This window comes from Leishmania infantum, chromosome 31 (genome assembly GCF_000002875.2).
Source record: "Leishmania infantum JPCM5 genome chromosome 31".
Classification (NCBI taxonomy): Eukaryota; Euglenozoa; class Kinetoplastea; order Trypanosomatida; family Trypanosomatidae; genus Leishmania; species Leishmania infantum.
In genome coordinates, this window is record NC_009415.2 from 457,658 (window position 1) to 475,491 (window position 17,834).

General features: G+C 61.7%; 2 protein-coding genes across 2 annotated transcripts; both read right to left on the reverse strand.

Annotated features, from left to right (window-relative positions):
• Positions 1-1,114: 1,114 nt before the first annotated feature.
• Positions 1,115-1,519, reverse strand: LINJ_31_1220 (hypothetical protein, unknown function; the record flags this gene model as incomplete). The annotated part of the gene is made up of 1 exon (XM_001467378.1): positions 1,115-1,519. The coding sequence occupies one exon, from the start codon at positions 1,517-1,519 to the stop codon at positions 1,115-1,117; it is 405 nt and encodes a 134-aa protein (XP_001467415.1).
• Positions 1,520-2,850: 1,331 nt separating this feature from the next.
• Positions 2,851-17,691, reverse strand: LINJ_31_1230 (conserved hypothetical protein; the record flags this gene model as incomplete). The annotated part of the gene is made up of 1 exon (XM_001467379.1): positions 2,851-17,691. The coding sequence occupies one exon, from the start codon at positions 17,689-17,691 to the stop codon at positions 2,851-2,853; it is 14,841 nt and encodes a 4,946-aa protein (XP_001467416.1).
• Between the last annotated feature and the right edge of the window lie 143 nt (positions 17,692-17,834).

Consider the following 17,834-nt stretch of genomic DNA (forward strand, 5'->3'; position numbering starts at 1 on the left):
TGTACTGCCGTATAGAGACGCGACGTCGTATGTTCGCCGCTTGCATTTCTTTTTGTTTTTCGGTTGCGCGCGCTGGCATGGAGAAAGACGGCTCACAAAACAAAGAATACACGGCGCATTACAACCGCAGTGGCGCGCGCAGACCCCAACACGGTTTCTCCTGGGGGCAGGCTCGTGCGGTTGTTTCGGCAAGGCATCTGGTACGTGTATGGCGTGCCCGCACGCGAGTACGGCACGCCAACTCCGTACTGGAAAAGATCGTACTAAGCGGTAAGAGTTAGTAGGGAGCGGATACGCAGAAGATAGGTGAGATCATGAAAGCAAAACAATACAAACATATATGTGTTTTTTTTTTCCAGGACGATGCTCAGGCAGGCATATCCCCGCGTGCGCACACGCAAAGGCATACTCAGCGAGCAAGTGCCCCAACGGTTGGAGGGAGTAGAACAGTGTGCGACAGAAAGGAGGCGTCAGTGACATCTGAGAGTAACTGCAGCCCAGACTTTAGCTTCGGCATACATCTATGAGGGAGAGTGGCTCTCTCCCTTTGCGGAAGCACCGCGTCGCGGCAAGAGAAAAGAACTGCCGTGTGTGCTGTACTCGCAGCTAACTGCAGCGGACTCGTACACCTGCTGCGCACAGCACAGCCTCTTAAGATGAGCTTGCCGCTCTCCTTGAGAACGGCAACTAGCATGGCCCACGCAGATGAAGAAGCAGCAAGTGACACAGGCAACCGCGATAGCGGCAGGGCGGAGCAGAGAAGAAACGGAAGAGCGCGACAAGCAGAAAACAGGGGTCCAAAAAGCGGTGTCTTCAACAGGATCACAAACGCGCGCCGGTAAGCGCAGCAGATGAGGCCGTGGGCGATACCGGAAGCGAAAACGGGATGGCCCAACAAGCACGAACGAAGCGAAAAGAGAATAAGTGGCATGTCGCACATCACCCCAGCTTTCCCGTTGTCGCATGTGGCATGAAAGCAGAGAGCACATCGTAGCAGCAGCAACAGCCGAGATGAACGAGTAGAGGACCCGCGTGAGAGTCAGCGCACCTCGCACATGGTGTCTAACGCCTCTGCTCCACACGCGAACAGCATGCAAAAAAAAAATCCGCCACCTCATGCGCGCTGCAGATGACGTCGCAGCGCGTACGCGGCAACACCCATCGCTGCCAGTGTCGTCATCACCGTGATCAGCGTGGTTCTCTGGCGCCACCGGCGCACCTCTGTGGTGTAACGACGCTCCTCGTCGTAGCTGTGCGACAGCTTGATCTTGCGTTGATACTCTGCCGGGTTGTAGATGTCCCTGAAGCCCTCCTTAGCCTCGACCTCCTCAAAGGTGTTGAGAAGTGCGTGCGCGTCGGTAGAGTGGTTCATGTCCTCAAAGGCGCTCGTGATGTCTTGGTTGGCGTACTGCAGGATGTACTCAGCACCGCCAGGGTGTTCGTTCAGAACAAACGACATTGGCACAACAAGGCTGGTGCCCTTGTAGAAGAGGCGCACATAGGTCTCCTTGTCCGACATGAAGGGCAGCTGTGAAAAGTGCGTGTCAGCGTATACACAACGACTGAGAAGCGAAAGAGAAACCGCCAGTGGAAGGAGAGGAGGGCGGGGCGGAGAGTGTCGGTTGCCTCTTGCTGCAGTTTACGATCAGCTGCTGGCAAAAAAAAAGAAAAATCCTTGTCGGGTCTTTTTTGTGTGGCTGCACGGCCCCACGTGACGCGTGGCGGAGAGGCGGAGAGGTGGTGAGGTGGAGATACTGCAGGGAGGCAAGAGGGGCGGGCAAGCACAACGATGCCTCTCGTGTTTACCCGTGCCATATGCGAATGCGATGCATGGAGAGGGGAGGCGAGCCATTGTTGTAGAAGAGAAGAGAGCACGCACTCGAGATGGCCGATGCGTGATGTCGCAGGTTCTTTTGCTGCGCGTCTACTGCATCAGAGATCTTGAATGGCCGACTCACGGAAGCACGGCGGCTGTGGGGCTGAAAAACGGAAAAAGAAATCACCCACTGAAGGCAGCATCGCACCGCAGAAAAGGACTTGCAAAGGTATACTTGTCCGCCGGCCATCACAGCTGCAGCCTACATGCTGCGACACGTCCATGGCCCTTTTTCTTTCCCGTTTTTCGTCTCCCTTTGTTTCTGCGCTGTTGTCTTTCTCGGTTCGGTTGTGCGTGTAAGGCACACGTGCACGCCGTTGGCCGTCACTCGCACACAAGCGAGGAAGAGGCGGCAAGTAGACGGAATAGGGAGAGGCATAAAGGGGGGGGGCGACCCAAAGCGGAACGAGGCAAAAAGCGAGGTAGACAACCGTCGCCCACAAAACACATGATCGTATTGGGGCCGTCGCCCTGAAGGCTCCCTCCACGCAGTACAGTACAAGTCAGGCCATTCCCTGATCGGCACAACAGCGGCGCGCCCCATTGGCGGATGCAACAACAAAAGGGGTGGGGGCATTGCCATAGCCACCTCACCGTCCAGCATGGTCACACAGGCCCAGAGCACATACACAGAGAGAGAAGGGTGAGGCCCCATTTGAGGACAAAATCAAAGGGTCGGCGTCTTGGAGTGACGCACCGCAGCATTATGTGCGCTCGTAACGACGACGTGTCAGAGACGGCACGGAGCACAGCAAGAAAAGGTAAGGTACAGGAAGGCCGCAGCACGCAGAAGCGCATCATCAGCGTACGGGCACGACATCACAGCAGAGCCCCCCCTTCCTCACACACACACACACACAAAAGCATCCCCTGCACAGAACAAAGAAACATTTGGGGGAGGGCGGGGCCTCTCCCGCCTCCTTTTTTGTTCTTGTTCTGTTTGTCCGCTTCGTGGCTTCGCCTGCGTCTTCCCATCAAAACCGAACGCTGGCGAGATTCGGCCGCGCCTTCTCACACACCTGACAGTAGAACAAAGCATTGGGATTGAACTTGCTGCAGCCGCCATGCTCCACCGAGCACACCCAGTACCCCTCCGGGCACTCGAAGCCGCCGCCAAACGGAGACCTCTCAGCGCGCCCGCCACCTGACGCCTTCAGTGGACGCGGGTTTGGCGCCATGCAGATCTCGCACATCGGCTTCGCGCGAGATTCGTTGATAAACGTGCACACCCCACACTGCCATGGCGCGTCCGCACCATCGTCATCGCCCTCATCCTCCTCCCCAGTCCCGCCGGCCGCGGCATCGACGGCAGCCGCCATCGCCGCATCCTCGGCTACTCTCACAGACTTTGGCTTCGGGGCCATGCACATGGAGCACATGTTGCTCGCGATCGGGTTCTGGAATGTGCATGCGTCACACGACCACACAGCGATACTGGCGGGCTGCGCTGCAGCTGCAGCCGGGCGAGGCGCGTGCGCAGCCTCGACCCGTTCGCGCAGCACCTCTGCGTTCAGGGGCGGTATCACAGCGAACAGCTCCTCGGCCGAGATGTAGTTCGCTGGGTCCGCCGAGGCGGCGGCTGCAGGTGGCGCGGACGCAGCGGAACAGCCAACTGCGCCGCGCTTCTGCTGCACAAGGAAGAAGAGCGACTGTGCCACCTCCTGCACGCTGAGCGTTTTAAAGACAGCCGGAAAGCTCTCTGTCAGCATCTCCGCTACACGCTCTGCCGAAAACGCAGCAGAGGCGCCGCACGCGGAAAGCGCTTGAGATAGAGCCACAGTGAAGCTCTCAAAGCCCCGCTGCACCGGCTCCGCCTCGCGGCGCACGCGCTCCGACGCTTTCGGACGCGCGGCACGCACCACGACCTCCGCCATGTCCTCCATCCCCTGCTGCATGCGCTTGCCGACAGCCAGCTGGCGCAGATACGGCTTTTCAGCCTCAGAGACAAAGAGCATCGCGATTGGGGCATCCTCCCAGTGGTTGCGACTGCGCCGGCGCACCCGCAGACACTCCGTGAAAAAGTGCAGCCGGTCGGACGGCGACATCGCTTCTAGCACCTCCTCCAATACGGCAAGCTGCTTGGTGGAATAGAACATGTCGCTGTTCAGGAAACGGTAGAGCAGCACCGCTCTGTCTGCCACCGCGTCGCACGTGCTCACATCGTAGCCGCCGCCACACGAACTGGTCGAGCTCAACTGCATGTGACGCAGTGCCTGTACGCCTTGGCGGTGCACGACCGCCGAAAAGGGCCCGGTGGCATCCATGTAGGCGCCGCTCGAGGCGAAGCGCAGCGCCAGGCGGAAGTTCCTCTGCACGTAGCGGGAGTGATGAATGAGCCAACGCATGGACTCGCCCTCCGCGAGAGTGAGGAGGCCGGAGCAGACCATCGTCGCCGCCTCGGACGACGACCCGCCGGTGGCGGCTTGTGGGGGAGACGCCGAAAGAGCGGCAGGGATGGGCACCCACTCCAGAAAAAGGAAAACGTTCTTCAGCCGCCGTTCTCCCACGCCATGCCAGTCCAGCCTGAAATAGTTGTCGCTCACGAGGTACTGCGATGGCACCTGAAGCTTCGGCTGGCTGGGCCGAATCTGGAAGGTGTTCATCTGGTAGAAGCAGCAGCCGTGTGTGGGTCGCACCGTGTCTGCCGCGATCGTGCCGCAGGTCCGGAGCGTGTCCACTGCCCACCCAATCTGGCTCTCGTCGTCGCGCGAAAATGCGGAGATGCGCTGTTCTTCCTGCTCCGCCTCCTGCTCCTGCTCCTGCTCCGCCTCCTGCTCGTGTACGATCTCCGCGTTTAGGTTCATCGTGTTGTGCACCCCTTCTTGCCCAGCCCCAGTGGCGCCCTTGCCGCTGGCTTCCTTGGCGGAGGCGCTACTGCCTCCCTCGGCGGCCGCCCGTGAACCCTGAATGCTGCGCCGCATGCGGTCAAGCAACTGCTCCACCAGCCCCTGCGACAAGGCGTCGCCTTCGATCAGCTCCTGCGAGCGCGCCTGCAGAATCTCCTGCAGGTGCTCGCTGAAGGAGGGAGCCTGGGCAATCTTTCCGGCAACGGGGTATTCGATCACCTCCCTGAACTCAGCAATAGCAGCGCGGAGAACGTCGACAGAGGGGAGCTTCAGCGCCGCATCGGCGATCGCAGCAGATGCGTCCTCTTCCGAGCTGGCGTGTTTGCCCGCTTCAGCGGCGCCGGTGCCCGCTGCCGGTCGTGGCAGGTGAAAGCGACGGCAGCGCATCCACCCAGTAAAGAGCTCTGGATGTGCGTTCGCGTGCCGAGCATCGTGCAAGAGGTGCGCAACCGCCTTCTTGCGCCACACATTCGCCAGCTCCTGCAGGGAGAGCTTGAAGAACTGCAGGCTCTCGACCTTCATGGAGTTGAGGAGGAGCCACGCTGGAACGTCCTTGAGCATGTCGCCAGTGCGGTACCGAGACCCCAACGCCTCCTGAATGCGGGAGACCACCTCGGGGATCAGATACAAGCACAGCCGCTGCCCTTTGCCGATGCCACGCATGCGATACGCACCCTGCGCATAATCGCGTAAGACGAGATCCTTGCCAAAGGTGATGACGGCAACTGCTGTGGACGACTGCTTCACATCCGTGCCGGTCGTGTGCACCTGGTCAAAGAAGGTAAAGCGGCGAGCCAGCGGCACACCGCACTGGGAGACCGGGATGACGAGGCCGTTGTCTCGCTGCAGAATCATCTGCCGATCCCGCCTGTCAAGAAAGACGACGCCATCGAACAGAGCTGCTGGCAGCCGCGCCAGAAGGTAGCGAGCCACCTCCTCGTTGTCCATGTTCGTGATGAGAGCGCCAGCGTCGATGAGGGCCGAGTACGGCGGCTGCGCTGCGGCTATGCGGTCCAGTAGCCGGAGCGGAGTCCAGCTGTCCGGTAGCACCTCGGCATGGACCACCTCGGGGTTCGTGAGAACCGACAGCACACGTCCGTCACTGCCAGGTTCGTAGAAGCACTCACCAAGGTCCAGCGGCAGAATGTTGCTCGGTGTCCCACTGAAGCCTATCCTCTTTGTGAATAGCATCGAGGAGCCGAGCTCGTGGCCGCAGGCGCTGATCTTCAGTCGCTGAAAGTTCATCGTTCGCGGAAAGATAGTAGAGCACAGGTAGTAGTGGATCACCTCCGGCACGCCGTGCAGCAGGTGGTAGAGCGACTGCATCTGCGCCTTGTCCGTCACCTGCAGCTGCGACAGCGGCACACCGGCGCGCTCGAATGAGCGAAGTACGTCCTCGTTGTCATCTGCCACGGTCTTCTCGGTGGCCGCCGCGGCGGCCGCGCGGTCCGAGGAGCTCAGACGCAGCCAGTGCTTGTACAGCTTTGCCGCCGGGCGGTGCTCCTTCGGCCCCGCCTGCCGCGCAAAGTCGCGTTTCAGCTGCGTCACGAGCTCCTTCACATCCTGCAGGCGTAGTCCCTCGTAGCGAAAGGCAAGGATTGTAAGCCCGATGACCACATCCGGATGCGCGAACTCAGAGCTGCGGCTCGGCACGTCCTTCGCGACGAAAGGGACGGCCGTCATCTTTCGGCTGTACGGAATCCGCGCTGAATCACCGCTGAGGGCCAGATCGTTCGGCTGCAACACGCCAAAGCTGACCCGGTCGATCTTGGCGAGCACATGCGGCAGCAAGCGATGAAGCCAGTCGTGTGCGAGGTTCAGCAGCTGCAGACCGTAGTGAGGCATGTACGCGTTCAACTCGCGAGATACGCAGCTTTCCGCGTCGTCGAGTTTCACCGGGGAGAGCAAGAACGGCTTCGTCTTCTCGGCAAACGCATCCGAGGACACGTAGGCCCAGTTCTGGCGCTCCTGCTCTGGAAGGTGGTCCATCAGATGCTCGTGCAGCCACAGCTGCAGCCACGGCACGAGCACCGGCAGCAGCTGCTCGACGTAGTAGTGGCCGGGGTCGAGCAAGACCAAGTGCGGCTCTCGCTGAAGGGCGCGCTGGCGGAAACCGGTGAGAATGACGCTGCGGATGGCACTCAGAGCGTACCGCCGCTTCTCCTCCTGAACGCCCCTCATCTCCGCCAGCGACGAGCCACCCAAGCGCGCCGAGTTAGCAGTCTGGCTAGATGAGCCGCACTCCAGCTGCCGCTGCACGTCCTCGCACGCTCTCCCTTGCTGACTCGCAAAGATGCCATCCAAAAGGTGGATAGGCAGCAGCCAACGAGGGCCGCTCATGTCGATGGGGTGCTTGAGGCCGATCGGGAAGTTTAGCTCCGAGCGCAGGGGGTGCAGGAGTACATCGACCTCGTCCATAATCAGCACACCACGCTTCCACAATTCCAGAATCGGCGTGATGGCGTCCGCCAGGGCAGACCGCTCCATCATCTTGCGACGCAATGCCTTTATGTGAGAAGCATAGCGGTCATCTGCCGCCTCGTCCAGCTCCATGTCCTCCGTGGGCACGCTCTCCATCATGTGCAGCTGCTCGATCCCCTTCAGGAAGAGCGACTTGACACATTCAGGTGCGGCGATCACCACCGAGCGGTCTTCCTCCGCAGATTTCAGCTTCTGATAGAGCAGCTCCACTCCATCGCTCGTGCCCTCCTCATTGCTACGGTCGAACTGCACCGTGTAGATGTGCTTCGTCACGACGACGCCGAAGCAGCGGCGCAGAATGCCACGCGTCTGCTCCAGCAGCGCTGTCGGCATCACCTGTGTGATGAGCTGCTGCCCATCGGCGAGGATGAGGGCCAGCAGCGGTCCCACGACAGTGGTCTTACCTTGGCCCATGATCATCTGCTGCACACGCGACTGACCTTCGCGGATGTTGCGCACAAACCACTCCACCATCTCCACCTGGCGGGCACGCAGGAGAATGTTGAAAAGGAACTCGAAGACAAGAAAGCGGGGGTCGAGGGTTGCTCTGAAAGAGCTGTTGCTTGCTTTGCCTGCCGCTCCCCCGGCACTCGACGACGCCGCCGAGGAGGAAAAGTCAGGATGGATGTGGACGTACGTGCGACGTGCCGTCAGCGTATCGAGAGCAGCGTTCGCCAGCTGCTGCAGCCGGCTAGTCACGGTCCGGCGAGTGTCCTCTGAAAGAGGGACGCACGTGTCCGATGCACCTGTCGCCTCCGCATCACTTGTGCCAGTACTTGCGTTCGTGATGGTTGGCGCTGCTGTCGTGAGCTGCTGGAGCACAGACGGATCGATCTCGAGCGAGAAGTGCTGCACCAGCTCACGAATGCGTGCCGCGCGGGCCTGCACAGTGCTCTTGCTGCCACAAGCTGTCATCTCCGCGTGAGGAGGCACGACACCGCGAAGGTGTCCGCACAGCTCCAAGAACAAGAGGAGCTGCTGCACCGCCTGCGCTGCCTGCTCCGCAAAGTACATGCGGTTGCTTAGCAGCATGAGAAGAATGAGCTCCGCCTGAATCTGCTGCAGGGATCCGTGAAAGAGGTTCTCGGCCTTGAGGTCGCTCTGGAGGGTAGTGCTCAGCAAGCCGGCACACAGCCACTCAAGCGGTACGGCAACACGCGAACGTTCCGCTCGCTGCAGGTAGTGCACCAGGCGTCCGCGATCAAGCGACTGTGCGCCAGCAGCAGAGACGCCGTTGTTGCTGTGAGAGGGCTCCGTAGACGACCTTGGGTGAACATCATTCGCCAAAGACAGCAGCGACGAGCGTAAACGCATGACGCGATCGGCGTCCTGCTCTCCCAGCGCGCGCAGCTGCCGCACACAGTCGCCCAGCACCGTCACCGCCGTCGCCAGAGACGCTGTCATGACCGCCACATCTGGGGTGGTCAACAGCTCCCGCACGATGTCCTTGGAGAGGCACTGGAAGTAGCGGGGCCGCTGAGCCTGCTGCTGGCTGCGGAAGCGCATGGAGTCCTCCTCCAGACGATCCAGCATGTTCTGCGCCAGCGGGGTGCGAGAGAGAGGATGAGTTCGCAGATCGAAAGGCAGCACAGACACCGACGGGGACACCGGCGGCGCAGCTGGCTCGCCCTCAGCGATAACACTTTGGGCCAGCTGCAGCGAGCTCAGCGGCTCGGTGCAAAGGGCCTGCAGTGAAGAGCGGCGCAGGGCCGCCGCGGCAGAGTCGCCCTCCGCGTTGTCATTCTGGAAGTAGTCGACTGAGATGTCCGCCTCATTCAACTCTACCTGATCGCGGCCTGTGTCGCCTGGCACCACGCGGCCACGCAAGTGGTCCCTCATAAGCACGGTCACCTTCTGGCTCGCCGGTGTGCGCAGCCGACTCATCTGGCGCGCCTCGCGCACTGCCTCGGTAATGTGGTCCGTCTTGAAGTGCTTCTGCGCCACGCGGTGAATGGCGTTGAAGAGCTCCGGAATGGTGCCGCGCCGCCGGCGCACCGCGGTCTCCTGGTCCCCGATGATCAGCCCATGGGAGTGCTCGCTTGCTTCGTACTCCTCCGTCAGCGACACGCCGCGGGCGAGGATGTAGCGCTCTGCGTTGTCCGCCGGTGCGGGCCAGTCCGTGTGTGGAAACATCTCCATCATCTGCAGTACCGTGCTGCACCAAGACGGTGCCATCTCCGTCTCACTCCCCTGCTGCTCCTCGCGTCCCCAACGAGAGTGCCGCAGCTGGAACCAGCGGGCGAGCAGCTGCGAAAGGGTGACGCCGACGTGCTCCTCGCCAATCGTCGGCACCACTGTGTTCCGCTTCATGCAGTAGAGAAAGTAAAACCCCTTCTTCGTGTTTGCACCACCTTCCTCATCCATGAGCAGCTGATCTGTCCACAGAAACTCGACAAGCTTTTCGTCCTTGACCATCTCTGGGCTCTGCAGCTGGTAGCAGACGCGCTTTAGCTTCTGTGGTGCGATGCGTTCCCACGGGTACAGCAGCAGCCGCTCCCATGGAAACCGGCAGCGCTCCAGCGCGGGAGTTTGCACAACCACCGGCACCGTTGCCGGCCTGCCTGATTGCTTGTGCTCCAGCTTCATCAGCCCGGCATACAGCTCTAGCTGACTGCGCACCATCGGGGTCGCCTGCGCGCAGCGCTTGAGCAGGTCTAGAACCTCACCGCGCGACAGTCGACAGTCCTCTGCCACGTGGTGCTTCGTCATCAAATAATCCGACAGCTCGGTCGCCAGCGGCCACTGGTAGGTGTTCAAGCTGTACTGCACCGCGTGAGCCAGCTTCAGCCGAACCGCGCACGCGTCGGGGAAGCGATCCGCCATGGTGCGCTCGAACAGCGCGAACATAAACCCCTCCTCGGTGGAGAAACTGCTGTCCGTGTAACAGGACTCGAGAGTGCGCATGGCGCCTGCGTAGTGCTGCGTCGCACACTGCATAACGGCATAGTAGAGCGACGCCGACAGCGACGGCGGCATCACGAAGCTGCTGCTACTGTGCACGACGTAGACGTAGAAAGGGGACGGTACCGCCTCCCTCCACGTGTAGGACGAGCGGTCAAAGAGAAGCATCGGATTGAACGGGTCGTCGCTGATCTTCATGGGCGCAAAGTCGTGGTTCGGGCACAAGAAGGCGACCTCGCGCGTGCTGTTGCAAAGGAGAAGACACTGCTGAAACGGCGCTTGTAGCGCCCGCAGCTGCCGCCAGCGAGCCGTGTGGAAGTCGTCCCACTCGGCGAGGCGCCAGCCCGGCTGATCCGCCAGGAACAGTCGAGCGCGACTGCTTGAGCCGTCTGTGCTCGTGTAGAAGCGGACACGCAGCCGCGGCATCTCAATTAGCTCTATTTGGACATAAGTTCCTGTGTCGGTCGTGTCCTCCACGCGCAGCGAGTGCGCCGCACCTTCGTCCGCTGAAGCAGCATCGCACTTTGCCTTGCCCGCAGCTGAGCAGCGACGGCCCCACGCCAGAATATGAGAGCAGTCCTCGATGCGCGTGAGCATCTGCAGCAGATACGAGAGGTTCCGACAATGCAAGAGGTTCACCAGCACGTAGTCGCACGTCTCCACTGCCCGCTGTGTCTTCGCTACCATCTGCGCTAGTTGGTGCCTCTTACTGCCACCCTCTTCGCCGCTGGCCTTCGCATCCTTCTTCACCATGGCGAGCAGTGCATCTGCGTTTGCAGCGGAGGAGGCCCACGTCAACGCCGACGCAATGTCGCCTCGAGCCTGCCGCAGCAGCTGCATGCACACGCCCTTGGGGAGGTGAGAAAGTGCCTCGTGAAGCAGCGCCACATCGGCGTCAGCGATCCGTATTGGGTCACCGCCGCTCTCGTCTTCCTCGTTTGCGTGAAGAGCGTCAGTCGACAGATCCATCGAGCCGTCGCCGCTCGTGGCGCGCTCCAGCATGAGGCGGTGCGCGGCACCCTGCGCCTCCGCCATGGTCTTGGTGCGCGCCGCATCCGCTGCCGCGTCAGCCGACGATGCCGCACGCTTCTCCTCAACGATGGCAGAGTGGCCCTTGTCATTGCGGCGCACCACCACACACGCCGACGATGTTGCCGGTGATGAGGCAGCCTCACCAATTGCACCGCTACCACGTCGGCCCAAGTGCAGGTGAACCTCGATGCTGTAGTTGAACCAGTGGTCCATCACCTCTCCCCGCGCTGGCTTGCGCTTTCCGGCCCCAGACGCGGCGGCGTCCGGCAGGACGGAGGCAGTCTCGTTCTCCTCCGAGAGCGGGTACCCGCGCAGCACATCGTCCTCGCCCTGCCACATAAAGAACGACTCCAGCAGCACACTCGGAATCAGCCCCTGCAGCAGCCTTGCCGGAATGTACACCTCACGACCACGGATTGCCTCGTTGTAGCGGTGGATTTCCAGCGTGCTTTCGTTGAAGATGCGCCTCTTCAGTTCGCCGGCCTGAAATGCCGTGACCGCCAGCGACTCGCGCGTGCGTGTCCCTGTCAGCAGCGCCATACTGTGCAAGCAGTAGTGCTGGTTTGTGCTGTAGACAAGCGAGCGGTACAGCTTGCGGGCGTGCGGCACGAGGTTGTATATTTCTATGCGCGGCTGCGGGTAACGGTAGGCTACAGCCTCCTTCCACGTTGCCCGATCGGTGTCGCTTTCGTACTGGGGGGCGTCGTTCATGAGGAAGCGCATCTCGTAGTGGTGCAGCGCAGGCACCATCAGGCGCTCCCCCTCCTCCTCGTTGCCGACGTCGCTGGCTGCCACCGTCGACAGCGCAGGGGCCAGAGGGTAGAACCTCATCCCATTCGGGAACGCGGCTCGCAGAATGTCTCGCAGCATGTTGACAGCCCACCGCTCCTCCTTGTGCGGCCACGGGTTGTCGTCGTCCACAGCGATGACACGGTCGTAGGTGACGCTCTCGAAAAGCGCGCTCTCGACCGACTCCGCTGGCCAGTTGCCGGCAATTACAAACGGGTGATGCACACCTTGATCGGACAGGTCCGGCGGTGCCGTCCATTCAATCACGTCGTACGGCGTGCCCACCAGATGCACCCAGTGCCGGTGTTCGTGGCGACTCACCAGGCCACACTGCAAGGTGTCCTTGCCCAAGATGTTTTCAAAGTCGGTGAAGTGCGACATGCTGTCCGGGACGGGCTTCAGCTCGTCGTTGCGCCAAAACAACTCGCACGTCTGAGCATGGAAGAAGAGCCCGCTCGACGCCGGCCCTTTGTAGACGCCAGGAGCCGAGATGGACCACAGCGGCGTTTCCTCGCGCTGCGAGCAGCGCTCGTGAGGGGCGTGGTCCTCGTCATCGTCGTCCATCATAGCATCCAGGTTCACGGCGCTTGCACGGGCTGACACGCTCGTGGAGCGGCTGCGGCGAAGGCGCCTGCGGTCTTGCAGTGTTCCTGAGGCAGGCGCATCACCTGCAGACTCGGTGTGGTCGCGGAGAACGGACTGAACGATCGACAAGAGCACCGCGCCGCGCCGCTGCGGCGTCATCTCGTCCAGAAATGACGTGATCAGATGGTGATCCTCTAGCAGGTCGCAGAAGAGTACATTTTCCGGCACATCGGCTGGCGGCAGCTTCAGCAGCTTCGACTCGGTCGTGCTGCTCGGGTCGCTGTGTATCAAGTTCGGAACGCGCACCGTGTCGTTGTAGTTGCGGCTGCGAATCTGCACAAAGACAGCGCGGCGACGTCCGCCACTCATCATAAGCTGCTTGCCCTGCTCAAGAAGCTCCTTGGAGACGCGCGACGTGTTCAAGCCCTGTGCCTGCAGGAAGCGCAGCATCTTTTCCTCCGGCGTGAGCAAGCTGTCTCCCTCTTGGGCCGCGAGCTGGCTGCGCTGCATGCCCATGCCAAACCCGTGGCGTGCTCGCACAAACGCATACGATCGGAGCATGCGAATCAGGTGCGCATGCGGGTCCTCCGCAGGCGCGGCGCTGGTTGCCCCGGACCGAAAACTGCCATGCTGCCCACCGCCCGCGCCAGAAGACGCCGCCGCCGCCGACGCCGACAGTGAGTCGTACCCCTTCCATAGCGCGCGGTCCACCCGACTCATGTGGGCGTGAATGACGCACTGCGTCGGCGTGTCGGTGTTCTCCTCACTCTCCTCCAGCCACGCCCACAACAACGGCTGCACCGTGGCGACAAAGAATTGCAGAAAGTGGCGGTGATACTCCTCTATGACGCCCAAGGCGCCCTCGCTGCGGCGGCTCTCCGCCGCCTCCTCGCTTTCCTCCGTCTTTGGCGAGGCAGCCGGTGCCGTGCGGGGGGCCTCCGCCTGCCGCTCCCGCTGTTGGTAGGCGATGAAGCGGCAAAAGGACAGCACATCACACAGCAGCCCGACGACAAAGAGGACGTAGGAGGCATTGCTGCTGTACACGGAGCTGGGGCCGAGCTCCGTGATGCTCTCCAAGAGGCTCCGCAGCGGACGAAGCACGCTGGTCGGCGCGTGCGTCAGCTCGCTCATAAGCAGCCCATACGTGGTTCCAAGGCAGTCCTCGTAGTTTTGCTGGCTCAGGTCGCCGCGTAGCCGACGCAGCTCCACCATCTCGCGCTGCTCCTTGCTCAGCCGCATAGGGACAGAACGGGGATCGGCGTGGCTCAACACGGCCGGAGAGGCGTACGCAGCCGGTTCGAACAGCACCGCACGCAACACCTCTTGCACTTCGTACACAAACAGGTATGTATGCCGGTCCTGCGAAGCGAAGAAGTCGAGGACGAGCGGGATCCGCACATACGGCGCGGTCAGGCATGACAGCAGCACCTCCGACTCTTCCACATTCATCGTGCCGGCAAACGTCGGCAGCACCTTTGCGTGCAGCACGTCGTCCTCGGTGGGGTGGTCCACCTCAATCATTCGTGACACGTCGATGGGCGAGTGCAGCGCCAGGCCCTCGCCGTACATGACCTCGCGGTCGCCAAAGCCCTTGACGGCGATGTCGGCAATGTCCATGTCACGCCCACGCACCATTAGGCACTCCCACCGCGGCGGTGCTGGGCGGGTTCGCCATCCGGCGCTCATCTGCCGCCCTGGTGCGTCCTCCTCGAACGAGATGCGCCACGAGGCGAGTGCGTCGAGCTCCTTGCGGCGGTGCAGCAACTGTGCGTCGCGCATTTCCATGGTGCCCATAAACTTCGCCAGCAGCGTCATGTCTCGCATCATTCCGAATGCCGGATGCTCCTTCGCCAGCGGTGAGCGGTTGCTGCAGAGCCACTCCATCAGCTTCTCCATCTCCGACGAGCCACCGCCAAAGAGACCCCCGGACTGCTCCAGTGAGTATCCTGCGTTGGCCAGCACTGATTTAAGGAAGTCGACGGTGTGGCTGCCCTTGAAAAGCTCCAGCTTGTCCGGCATCCGCAGGTCGAACAGCTCATGGCCGGGTCGCATCTTCTGCTGCTCCTCAATGTACCGCAGCATGGCGGAGCGAATTGGGAGCAGGCGCGGTCGAGTCAGCTGCAGTGCCGCTGCCACGGACGCAAAGGCGATGTTCTGCTTGCCCTGCGTGGTGGAAAGGAAATAGCCGCAGCCGCCACCGGTGTTCAGCAGCATGGAAATCATGCGGCACTTGTCGCTACCTTTCACCTGCCGCAGAATGGCATCGAAGACGAGCAGCATGTCCATCGAAATGAGACACCGCTCCGCATCGAAGCTGCGCGTCGGCGTCTCGACAGCCTGCCAGGCATTCACCAGCGACAGCATTAGGTAGTACACGCACTCCAACATCGTCAGTTGCGGGTCGGCGGCATGTGGGTGCGGCACCACACCTCCCTCTCCCACGGGCGACTGCAGCGCTGGTGGAATGATGTCCTCCGTATAGAAGCTAGACACACACCACCGCTCCTCTTGCGGCACGGCATCGATGGTGTAGCTCGCGGGCAGGGGCACAGGGATCAGCGTGGAGAAGATCCACGTGATGAACTCGATAATCTGCAGCTGTACGGCGACGCGAGAGGCGGTGCCGCTGTTGCCGGCGCGCCTCCACAGCGTCTCCACGACGCTTCGCACGCGCGGCAGGAGCGCGAACAACTCGGCGTAGTTTGTCGCCTTGGTCAGGCCATGGACGTCAGGCAAGGACGGAACGGACGACTGGAAAGCTGGGCCGTAGTAAGCGGCGACCGAGACCTTGGGGAGGAGCTCAGCGTTCTGGAAGACACCTTCGCGAGCAACGTCGATGGGCTCCTGCACCATGGCGTCCACCGTACGCTGCGGGCATGACGATGCTGTGGATGCGCCACCCGTGACGCTTGCGGCGCTCGCTGTCGTGCTGGTCCGCACCTCGCTGGCTGCCTGAATCAGCTCCTGCACGTCGTCCTGCGGGAGTGCGTCAACCACTGCCTCGACGGCGTGCACGAGCTCCACAACGTGTTGCACCACGGCATCACTGTCAGCGACCGGAGGCTGACCGCGGTCCAGTCGCTTCTTCGTGTGGTGCGCCAGCTGACTCGCACCAACGCGTAGTAGCTGCACGTCTGTGGCAGAAAGAGGGACCGCGCCTTTCCATGGACCGTCCGGGAATTGAGCCGCCTCAGGGTCGGACTGAAGCGCTGAGATGCCCTGCCGGTGCAGCAGCTCTCCGTCTCTCTGAAAGACGAGAAGCTCCGGTACCTTGACCAGCTCCATCGCGTTGAGCACCTCAACGCACGGGTACGTAGCACGCGGAAAGTCGAAGAGGGCGCAGTGCTCCTCGTAGTCATCCTGCGTCTCGTCGCAGCTGAGGAAGATGACCTCGACGGCGTCGGGGCCGCACTTCTGCTTCATCACTGTCACTGCCTCCGCCAGCAGCGTCGACGTCTCCTTGCCACTCGGGACCCTCAGGCTCCCGACAAACAACAGCACCATCTTGTCGCGGAAGTCGGTGTCGGGCAAGATCTTGTTCTGCTTGTCCTTGATGTACACCCGATTGTCTGTGAGACGCAGCCAAACAGCGCCCAAGGACAGGTTGGCGGCCGTGTCGTTGATGCCGGCGGCCTTGAGGCGGCCAAGCGCAGCGCGCAGCTGCGCGTCCTTGGTGCTCGGTGCCGGCGATCTGGATGCCGTCGGCGCGGTCTGGACGCTGTCGGCGCATGTCAGGGAAGTCGAGTCGGTCAGAAAGCGGCGCGAGTAGCGCGAGAGGTCTTCGGCAGCCCGCGCAAAGAACTCGTACTTGAGCACGTACTTGATGCGCTTCTTCTCAAGAGCCGTCAACGCAGGGTAGTACTGCTCTAGGATATAGCAGAAGGCGGTGATGACGGATTTGATGCCGCTGGAGGAGCTGCAGATGGGGCTCGCCGCATTACGGTGGATGAACGGTGTGAATGGCGAGTCGGTCGACGACGCAGGCGAGGGCGACATCTGCTGCTCGCTATCCGCTGCGCCGCCTGTCATCTGCAGAATCATCTCGGTGGTGAAGCGGGTGGTCGTCAGATGCAGGGAGCCGGCTTGGCCACTCCTGTTCGAGTTCACGTCGTCTTCGTGGCGTCGCCCCTCCGGCAGCTTCTCCACCAGCCACGGCAGCAACACATCGTAGAACACCTCAGCACGGATGAACTCTGACTGGTTCTGCGGGTCGTTGCGCCGCATCCACAGCGACAGCAGCAGCAGCCAAAACGTTTTGTCCTGCAGCCGAGTCGATGACACGTCCTGGAACTTGAGAATGGGGCAGCTCAATATCTTCTCCGCCGTCTGCCAGCGCGGGTGGTAGCCCTGCCCTTCGCTGCCGCGATTGACGACAACAAAGTCAAACACCTCAGCTGCCCTGCGGTGCACGAGAAGAAACATAATGGTGTACGAATGAGTGCCAATCCAGCCAGATGGGATCATCGTCCACTCCCCGGTCGGCAGGCTTGTGATGCGATGCACGCACCTGTCCACCACCCCCAGAACGGTCGCCGGCTGCACCGCCTTGCTAGCCTCTACCGTGAAGTCGTAACAGGAGCGGATAGCGCCGTGTGCGCGCTGTATGGCGGTGCGCAGATCGACAGAGATGTCCTGCAGAAAAGGGTGAGACACTTCGGCGGCACCCCTCTGGCCCAGCGCCTGTAGCAGCTTCGTGCTGGCGGCGGACGGGTTGGGCCTGCTGCCTGCGCCGAGGGTATTGAGACGGCAGAGAATGACATCCATGCAAAGCAGTGTCAGGAGCGTCGTGCCGCCCTCCAAGGGCTCGCCGCGGCCACCCACATACGGGTCCGCCAGGAAGCCGCCATACGCGGGCAGGCGCCAAAATCGGTAGGGCAGATTGCGCAGCCGGCGCTCTCGCTCCTCCTCCTTCTTTTTCTCCTCCGCCGACGGCGCGTTGGCCTTGACCACCTCCGCTGCCGCCGACCCGATGAGCATCAGCTTCGTCTTCTCCTTGATCCCCAGGGCAGACAACAACGTGTCATCCGGCTTCGCTTGCAGGTTTGGCTTGCCCAGCAGCTTCTGCAGTGGGGGAAGGACATTGGTGGCATCGTAGATGGCTGCCTTGAGGGTTCCAAGCGTCGCATCCTCCGCTACCTCGATGTCGTGCTTTGCAGAGCCAAACTTCACTTCAATGCGCATTTTAAATGCGGAGTGTCAGCAGGCGGGAGGGGGGAGGTGTGGGGGGGGGGGGGGGTAGGCATGTACCAGCGGGTAAGAGGCTCGCAGTCTTCCGGTGGAGATTGCTGAGCAGTGAAGGGTGGGTGCACAAGATACATGCAAAA